At 47.8% G+C, this 9,824-nt stretch overlaps 2 protein-coding genes across 4 annotated transcripts in view; one reads left to right on the top strand and one right to left on the bottom strand.

The window, feature by feature from the left end:
• The first annotated feature begins 405 nt into the window (after positions 1–405).
• On the top strand, positions 406–7,132 carry LOC308152795 (pre-mRNA-processing factor 39). Its single transcript, XM_080525862.1, has 14 exons — positions 406–465; positions 1,013–1,272; positions 1,501–1,626; positions 1,767–1,885; positions 2,568–2,735; positions 2,894–3,080; positions 3,254–3,358; positions 3,466–3,702; positions 3,815–3,941; positions 4,280–4,551; positions 5,128–5,312; positions 5,428–5,502; positions 5,895–6,060; positions 6,469–7,132. The coding sequence occupies exons 1-14, from the start codon at positions 408–410 to the stop codon at positions 6,541–6,543; spliced, it is 2,160 nt and encodes a 719-aa protein (XP_080381988.1). The 5' UTR covers positions 406–407; the 3' UTR covers positions 6,544–7,132.
• A 100-nt stretch (positions 7,133–7,232) lies between these two features.
• ubxn1 (UBX domain protein 1) overlaps positions 7,233–9,824 on the bottom strand; it is a 4,481-nt gene continuing 1,889 nt past the window's right edge. For 2 of the 3 annotated variants that reach the window (XM_080525859.1, XM_080525860.1), the window contains exons 6-10: positions 9,453–9,650; positions 9,275–9,326; positions 8,953–9,069; positions 8,461–8,644; positions 7,233–7,558 (exon numbers count right to left, since the gene is read on the bottom strand). In XM_080525859.1, the coding sequence (XP_080381985.1) occupies positions 7,518–7,558; positions 8,461–8,644; positions 8,953–9,069; positions 9,275–9,326; positions 9,453–9,650 (592 nt within the window). In that variant the 3' untranslated portion in view covers positions 7,233–7,517. The remainder of the gene's footprint in view (positions 7,559–8,460; positions 8,645–8,952; positions 9,070–9,274; positions 9,327–9,452; positions 9,651–9,824) is intronic. The other variant, XM_080525861.1, reaches the window with a different exon arrangement.

Below are 9,824 nucleotides of genomic sequence, written 5' to 3'. Positions count from 1 at the left end.
CAGCTTTCGGTCACGCTGCCCAGCATGCTCCTGGAACAAACTCCCTGAATAAATCAAACAGGCCCAAGCCCTAAAAATATTGAAATGTAAGCTAAACATCTTCATGTTTTGCAGCAGTTATGATTAAACACAAACACTTCAATCAATGTCTTTATCCATTAACTATTGTCTCATTGAATGTTTTATCTATTTTACTTCTTATATTTCCTTTTATTCATTGTCATTTTTATTTTCTTACTATGCTCCTCTTGCTGTATTTTTAATAATGTATGTAAAGCACTTTGTTGTATGAAATGTGCTATACAAATAAACGTGCCTTTGGAATGTTCATCCACAAGGAAAACGGACCCCCACTGGCGTTGGTGACTCGTCGCACGGTGGTGACGTAGGCTGTTGCATTTTCAATCATGGCGGCAGAAGGTTCCGAAGACCTGAGCAGCAACGGGGAGCTGGAAGCTCATTCAGGTTGGGCACAATACATCACTTTAATTACATTGGATTGCAAAAGTCCCGCAGTGGTACCACGTGGGTCACGAACATGCACCTTTTTTTGTAACTGAACAGGTCAGCTAGAATAGCTAGATAAGATAAGTCCTCCTGAGTCAAACGATGCTAGGCTAGGAGCTAACGTGTGTTTACGTAGCTAGCGAACAGAGACAGCAAGTTACCTCCTTGTTTGTTTGGGTGTCTCTTATCTCGGTAACTACTCACTTGTCTTTTGTGGTTCGACACAGTTACGCCCAATAATGGTTCATGTAGACTCGTGAACTAGATGTGCCATTTGACATCGGTAGACATGCCCCCTGACTCTGATCTGTGTCATTGACAACAACTGTTGCTAAACTTTCCCCAGCTTGCTAGCTATAGAATGGTTCTTCCCAGATTGTCTTGTCTTGAAAAAGTACCGATGATAAACAATTCATCCATACGTTTGGATTTGAGAAATATCAACAATGATCTTCTCTCAATCAGTGTATAATGATTCTCAATTTCTTTCATTTGAATTCTGAAGCCACAGAGAGTCTCCTGGCCCTGGCGGAGATGGCGGAGGCGACAGAGATGGCTGCGTTATCAGAGGAGAACGGTGGCGGTCAGGCGACAGAGATGGTTGCTGCCCTGGATGCTGCTGCTGCTGCATACGCCATGCCGCCAGGAGAGGAGGATGAAGACGGGGAGTTGCCGGTGGACTTTGATCGACTCTGGAAGGTTGCCCATGACGGCCCTCAGGAGTTCTCCAACTGGACCGACCTGCTGCAATACTGCGAGCAAGAGGTGAGATGGACAGAGGGGGGGCAGACAGACTTAGCGCTGGACCTCTATCGCGATCCCCTAGACCTTCCGCTTGGATACGCTCACAGCTGTGTAGCCACCATACCGTCATCGTCCACAGTTGAAGTGGAGAAGCAGCAGTTGCTGCTAGCCATTTCACTGATCTCACCCTGTTAAATGTCATGTAGTGATGAAATGTGGTAGTGACGCAACTCTCTGAACATTCCCCAGAGTCACATGACGGCTTCACGGCGGGCGCTGGTCGCCTTTCTGGCACGCTACCCGCTCTGCTACGGCTACTGGAAGAAATTTGCTGACCTGGAGCGACGTGCTGGCCACACCACCCGAGCCCAGGAGGTATGAGAGGAGTGGATGGTCTGTTTGTCACTGTTGTATGAATGAAAGGACGGGCACGATGCTTTTAGAAAGTCTTACATTAGGCAATGACTTGGAAGTAGGTGACATGATTCATATGCAATCTTGCTGTGTTTTTCCAGGTGTGTGTGCGGGGTCTGACGGCTATCCCTCTGAGTGTAGATCTTTGGATCCATTATATTAACCTGCTACTGGGCACGCTCAACATGAACCTGCCAGAGTCCTCGCAGCGCATTCGCAGGTACACACTCAAAATGCTACAAATCCTCTCGTACTCCAGCATGTTTCCTCTGTAAGCTTTTATACACTACACCACAGGACCCTTGCTCTGCACATATCAATACTACTCATAGCCTCATATAAAGTGTAAAATAGTCGATCAGGGTAAAACACATACTGTAAGCCCATTCTACAGAGTGCAGATTGACTGATAATAATAACAACTTTATTTTGATAGTACTTTTCCTGCAAACGTTGCAGCTCAAAGTGCTTTAATCATTATAGAATCATAATTTAATTATTTAGTAATTTAAAGGCAATATTACAAAGATGGGTTTTTAGTCTTGCCTTGAACATATTTGCTGAGGTTGCATCCCTAATGTAAACTGGCAGTGCATTCCACAATTTGGGTTCATAAAATGAGAATACAGCCTCACCAAATATCTTCTTTTGTACATGTGGTACACAGAGAAAGCCAGCGTCAGAAGACCTGAGAGCTCTATTGGGCTGATATGCTAGCAGAAGACCTGAGAGCTCTATTGGGCTGATATGCTAGCAGAAGACCTGAGAGCTCTATTGGGCTGATATGCTAGCAGAAGATATCAGATATTCTGGTGCTGTGCCAGCGAGAGCTTTATAAAGACGCAGAAGGATCTTGAAATCTATTCTGAACTTATTCTGATCCCCGTGTCTTCTTCACTCAGTGCGTTTGAGGAGGCGGTGGCCGCTGCAGGCCTGGACTTCCACTCGGACCGCCTGTGGGATCTGTACATCGAGTGGGAGAAGGAGCAGGGAGACGTGAGGGCCGCCACGGGCGTCTACGACCGAGTCCTCAAGACCGCCACTCAGCTCTACAGCCGCCACTATGAGAAGTGAGACTTGCACCGTCTCCACCAAAAAACTATACCCCAATTCAGTCTTAATGCTTATTTTCTTGGTTTGATATGTTAAGTAGGCACAGGAGAGAAAAAAAATGTCAACAGTTTAATTTGCGTTATGAGGCTGACCATCTCTCTTCCTCCTCTCTCAGATTTAAGGAACACCTCAGCGCTCATGTGCCCAAGGACATCCTCACCCCAGAGGAGTACGAGGAGCTGCATACCGAGTGTCGGCAGAGTAAGAAGGAGAAGTCTGAGCTGGCCGAGGGGGAGGAGGAGGAGGAGAGGCCGCCAGGAGAGGAGGAGCCTGAAGACAGCTCCATGGATGGAAACGACTCTGTAAGTTGTCTATGAGCTTAGCATCAGACTGTAAGTTGTATATGAGCTTAGCATCAGACTGTGGAATGCAGATGGCTATCAACCCAAGGCAGTTTGCCAATAATATTATTACAATAGCAGCCATAGTAATAACAGTAATAGTTTTTTTAAAAAGTCAACTTTGATCCAATCAGGAAGAGCTGATTGTGAAGATGCGAGAACTCCTATTGGCCCGCAGAGAAAGGGTATTCCAGCTGATGGAGGGCGAAGTCAGAAAGAGATGGAACTACGAAGATGCTGTGAGTTATCTGTTACTCACTCCTTCACTCACTCCCTGTGAACAACACTCTAAGCTCTGATTTGATAAAAAATAAAAAAAATCTCATGCATTTATCCCTCTGCACAGATCAAGCGCCCGTATTTCCACGTGAAACCTCTGGACCGTGCCCAGATAAAGGCGTGGCACTCCTACCTGGACTGGGAGCTGAGCCAGGTGGAGCAGGGGGAGGACGCCGCGGAGGACCCAGAGTACCGGGAGGCGTTGAAGGAGAGCGGCGTGGTGGCCGGCGGAGACAAGAGGGTGCGCATCTTGTTTGAGCGCTGTCTGATCGCCTGCGCGCTCTACGAGGAGTTCTGGACTAAGGTAAGCGGAGACGAATAGGGTTCACTTTGTAGATCCTTAACGTGTGTGTGTGTGTGTGTGTGTGTGTGTGTGTGTGTGTGTGTGTGTCTAACGTATTATGATTGTTGTTCAGTACGTCCAGTACCTGGAGCCACAGAGTTTGGAGGAGGCGAGGACTGTGTTTCGGCGAGCATGTGACATCCACCTGGCCCACAAACACACCATCCACCTGCAGTGGGCCACGTTTGAGGAGAGGCATGGTGAGTGGACGTCTCTTACACACCCACTCACAGCTGTATTATTTGATCATTATTAGTGCTGTCAATCGATTACAATTTTTATTGAAGTTAATCACAATAATATCCTGTGATATTATGCCCGCGTTTGTAAATCGACTCTGAGGGCGCCGGAGTGTCCACGTGACTGCCTCTTGTCCAATCAAATGACTTAAAGACTTTGAACCCAGTGTGCGCTTCTGCGAATTTACGAACGCAGCCTATGAAACCCCTCGAGTGTTATCTTTGACAGCCCTAATTATTCTACAGTAAAACCTACCGTTATTGTTTGCTTATGTCTCCCTCCCTTCCCCCCACCTCAGGTGACCTGGCGGAGGCACGGCGCATCTTAGAGGTGCTGGAGACGACCACGCCGGGATTGGCTCTGATCCGCCTGCGCAGGGCGGGGCTGGAGAGACGGGCGGGTCGAATGGACGAATCGGAAACTCTGCTCAGAGATGCGGTGGCCCAGGCCAAAGAGACGCCCCACCTCCACGCCTTCTACTCCATCAAGCTGGCCCGGCTCCTGCTGAAGCTCTGCAAGAACCCCAGCAGGGCCCGGGGCATCCTCCAGGAGGCGCTGGAGATCAGCCCGGTGAGAAGCCATATTCAACCTGCGGTCTTCACACTCTGGACTGCTTGCCAACCCCCCCCCCGTACCAACCTGCAAGCCTTCAAGGACACATCTTTTAGTGTGGCAGCCCCCACCCTCTCCCTGCGGTGATCCGCAACATCCCCACCACCCTGGACGCCTTTAAAACGGCCCTCAAATCCCACCTGTTTGCTAAGGCCTTCGGCCCCTAGTTCTGTTGTTTTGTCTGTCTGTTTGTCTGACTGTTTTTGTTACTTTCTGTTGCTCTGTAAAGCGACTGTGGGTCCCCTGAAAGGAAATGTATATTTTATGTTATTATTATTATGAGAGGGGGGTTTTGTTTGAGGAAAATGGGGGAGAAAGAGCATGGAGATAAACAAAGCCTTCATCTTAAAGCCAGATTTTTACAAAAAAATCTATCATCAGCCGCCATTAATATGATCCCAGATATAATGACTTTCTGCATCCAGACCTCATAGATATCCACTTATCTGCTTTAATCTCACAGAAGTCATATGATGATCCTTTCTTTCCTCAATGGTCTCCTGTTAGGACTAAGTCATATTTCTGCCCCCCCAGGATAACAGTAAGCTGCACCTGAACCTGCTGGAGCTGGAGGTGTCTGGCGACCCCCGCGGCTCTGCAGAGAGTGTGCAGGAATGTGTGACACGTGCGCTGGCAGCCCCCCTCTCCCCGCGGACCAAGATCCTCTTCTCTCAGAGGGGTCTGCAGTACGCTGAGGATTACGGGACCACTGTGCAGAGGTCAGACAGACAGACTGATAACGTTTTTTCATTCTATTTTTTGCGACGACTAGATGAAGTCTAATTCCTTGTTGATAATGTTTGTTAGCTCACTGTTGCCCTCTGGTCCCTCCAGTGTGCTGAGTATCTACGAGGAGCATCAGAAGCTGCTCAAGGAGCTCGGCAGCAAGAAGAGAGGGGCTGAGAATGGGTGAGAAGGGGCGGGGCGACAGGGGTTTGTTGACCGTTACAGAAAGTCTTATCATTTACCGTGGTATATACGTATATATCATATATCCATATATCCATATAATATGTCTGTGTCCTATTAAGACCCATATGCAGATAGAGATTTGCGATAGAGACAGTAGAGATTTGACAGGAAGGCTGGGTGAGAGAGAGAGAAGGGATGACATGATGCAGGATATGTCCGCGGCCGGAATCGAACCGGGAACCCTGCGGTTACATGGAGAACATGCCCCATGCAGAACAAATGTGATGGAAATATTTTTTTCCTGCTGATAGGATATTGATTAGGATTTGGACTCACTGCTTGGTTTGTTGATTATTAACTCACTAATCAGTTGGATGGTTGATCTGCAGTGACACCGAGGACACAGAGAAGATGAGCAAGGTCGAAGACGCCTCGGCCATACCAGTTCCCCCGCAGGCCCCTCCCACAATGCCTCACGTTCCCATGACAACACCCCCTCCCCCCATGATGGGTGGGGATATGAGTGCCTACGGGGGTTATGGGAGCTGGTATCAGGTATGGAAGAGATCATACGTACCTGCTACCATACATGCAAGTCAGCTATACACATGCTATATTCTTCACAAATTATTAACTTTCTTGAGAGGAGAAGAAGTTAGGTCCCTCCCTAGTATGGATCCCTGGGGGGGGGGGAATTATATCCCTTAACTCCCCCACCCTCAAGACAACGTCTGCATACTCTCAGGGAGTTCAGAGCTCTGGGCACAGGATCAGGTAGGGGTTAAGTGGCAGTATGGGCACAACAGCAGCGTAGGCACCTTAGATATGACATCTGGCTCCTCCTAGGGTGACCTACTGACCTGTGTAACCTCTAGGCTCCCTTCCTAAAGTAACATGTTGTTTGAAGCTATGATGTTCCCTCTTTTGCCCTCTTCTTGACATTATTTTCCTCTCCCCCTCCAGCAACCACAGTATGGGGGATATGGGAACTACCAGAACCCTTGGAACTACAACCAGGGCTATTACCCTCCCAGCTAAGGGGGAAGAGAAAGACAGTGACACACCAATGATGGCAGGAAGTTAGCCAGGATGATTCAGGACAATGGACTCACCACCACCTCAGTATGATGTCAGCTCATCTCATCTTTTTAAAAATGTGCTACTGTACATTGTTTTAATAACTATTTTTGTAAGCTCTTCTACACAACGCTCTCACTTTAGCGAAACAGTGTCCACAAACCTTGCATCATTCCATACGTAGGCTAGTCTTTTTTTAATGTGTATATAAAGGTGTTTTATAGTGTGTGAAGTCCGAAAACAATTTTTTCCCGTAAGCTTGATGCCATTTCACTCTGCTTCTGCCTGGTCAAATCCTCGAGTTGAGTCGTCCAGAAGACTTGGCAGCCATGTTTTTGTATATGGAGGTGTACCAGAGCGGCTAGACAAGGAATAATAATATAGAAATTTGACGTTGTACTGTACCTGTCTGCTATACCTGCCTGTAACCACCGGCAGCAGCTCTGTGTGCTTGTTGAAACCATTCAAAAACCTGTTGCCTTTTTTTTTGTCACTCCTTTTCCAAATTTGTCCATTGGGAAAAAAAAAAAAAGGCATGCAGTTTTATTCAGTTCCACTGCAACTGAGTGACGTGTGACTCAAATCTAGGAATGGATGTGTTTTTGTTCCGCTTTTACATTGCTTAATAAAATAATTAGTCCATGTCACTCCCCAAGTCAGTTTTATTCAAGCAAGTTTTAGTGATAAATGCAATTACACCACGGTCAATTCCTTAACTTAGAAAAACTGGACGTCGCAGTGTCACACAAGCCAGGCCTTAACTCAAGGCCCCATGAAAATCAAAGTCATCTGTGTTGCTACATAAGATTCGGATTAAGTTCAAAGTGTTTAAGGAAAAAAACAATCTCTTGATGCTGTTGTGGCCCCTCTCTGTCCTGTGGTGGTGTTTGGGAGGTTGGAGTAGAGGTGGTGCTCACAGCATCTATTTCACATCTTCACTTTTTGGCAACAACCAGCACAGCTGTCGGCACCAAACCTGTTAATGACACATACATACCAGTCAGTCTGACTCTTACATCCCCCACCCATAAGAGTGCTGGCGAACAACCATTTTTGATATCCACATGAAACACGATCAGGACAGGCAAGCGAAAATGACAGATGAATGCATGAGATGGGCAGGATTTTCAAAGGATCGCCTGGCGTCTCAATTAGAAACACTTCCTATATTAGCTTCTCACACAGGCAGAGAATGTGAATGACACACTAATCAATTCTGCCGATGCGTAATATGGGGCTGGTGTTAGGGTTAAGTATAACACAACACAACTCAGTCTGTGATATGGTAACTAGTCGCAGGTAAGCGTAACACACAGACACAATAGTATACACCTGAGCTCATACTGTCATCTTACCTGACCAGAAGGTAATATGGTGAAGTTAAAGAACCTTTAACTAGCTGTGACTCTACAGGACCAGTGAGAGCTGTCCTGTTAACTCACCTAATAATAATAATAATAATAACAATTCATTATATTTATATAGCGCTTTTCCGGGGCTCAAAGACGCTGACAATGTGGGTACACAGAAACCACAAGCAACAGATAACATGAGCACGTAGAACACAGAGTTAACGAACAGGCACAGGGAACAATTAACACAGCAATGTCCAGGGGGGGGGTGGCAAGGTTAAGGGAGATGGTAGGGAAGGTTGTATGCATGGGAGAACAGGTAGATTTTGAGTTGGGATTTAAAAGTGGAGAGTGAGGGTGAGTCTCTGAGTGGTTGAGGAGGGAGAGAGTTCCGGAGGCGGAGTGCAGCTCGTGAAAAAGCACGGTCTCCGAAGCCTTTGAGTTTCGAGGGTGGGACAGTGAGGGGAACAGTGGATGAGGATGGGAGGGTACGGGTAGGGCGGTGGGGGAGGAGGAGGTCAGTCACCTAGTTCCCGTAGAGGTTTCTCCATGTCCAGTTCTGTGTAGACGCGGCGGGGGTACGGGGAGAGCAGGGTGAAGTCGTTGCCTTCCGGGGCGTTGCCGTTCATCTGGACGTAGACGCGCACGGCGGCCAGTGGCTCCTGGGACTTAAACACGGCTGTGAGCGCTGAGCCGTCCAGCAGACGTATCTGGGGAGGGGAGGGGAGAGGAACAGGAAAAAGAACTAGAGTTCATTCTATATCCACCATTTTATTGACCTCTAACCTTTAGGATGGAACTTGTCCCTATGTTGCTCATTTTCTATTTTCAATCAAAGTGGCTGACCAGTTATGTAACTTTTAACGAGTGAGAACGAAAGCCAGCCAGAGTAAAACGGGTTACCATGTTACCATGGCAGCATGCTAGGGTGGTGGAAACTCCTCGTACTAAATACTATCACATCCGACCTAAACCCCTTACACACAGCCCTGCCTACCTGGACAGCCTGGCCCCTTACCTGTATCCGACACTCGTCGTAGTCCTTCTTTGCGGGAGGCGGGCCTTGACTGGGCGGGGAGGAGGGCACGGGCTCAGCTGGAGGGGAGATAGCTGTGCTAGAAGAACCGCCTCCAAACTGGCGAAGAGAGGAGACAGGGGGGAGAGGAGAGGCAGAGGGAGATGTGAGTGGAAGAAAGGAAGTGAGGAGAGAATGCAAGAAATGAGACACGGTGGGTAAAACTGTTTCTATGAAAGGTATGAGAGCATGTGACACAAAGCTGTTCTCCCTCTTGTGTCTAGCGTCTGAGCGTTTGGGGGAACCAGACCGGTGCAGCGAGTACCTTCTGTGCTCTCTCCTCTCTGTCTCGTGCTATCTTGTCTCTGACCCTCTGCCTGAGAGAGAGAGAGAGAGAGAGAGAGAGAGAGAGAGAGAGAGAGAGAGAGAGAAAACAAGGCAGTTATGGATGGTGTAGTTTATAAGACAATAATAAAGGGCTGTTGGGTAGGAGTAGGCCTTACTTGGCCAGTTTGTCCTCCATCTTCTCTCTCCTGCGCAGGTCGGCCTGTTTCTTCATCTCGTCGTCCTGCAGCTTCTGTTTGACGTGCAACAGCTCCTGGCCGTGCTTCCGCCTCTGCTTCTCCCTGTCCACCTCCTCCGCTCGCTCCCTCTCCCTCCGCTCCTCCTGTTTCACCCGCATGAGGTCCTCTAGCCTGAATCTCACACACACACACACACACACACACACACACACACACACACACACGCACACGCACACGCATAGGTATAAAGGCAAATACATAAGTACTTTCATTGTATTTTCGACAGAGAGGATTGTTTTGTTGCTGATACATTGAGGAAATGTGCTTGAGCAGTATGTATTAACCATTCTA

The sequence above is a fragment of the Nansenia antarctica genome (assembly GCF_963989245.1).
Source record: "Nansenia antarctica genome assembly, chromosome: 3".
NCBI lineage: Eukaryota > Metazoa > Chordata > Actinopteri > Argentiniformes > Microstomatidae > Nansenia > Nansenia antarctica.
This window is presented reverse-complemented; position numbering and strand designations above follow the sequence as displayed.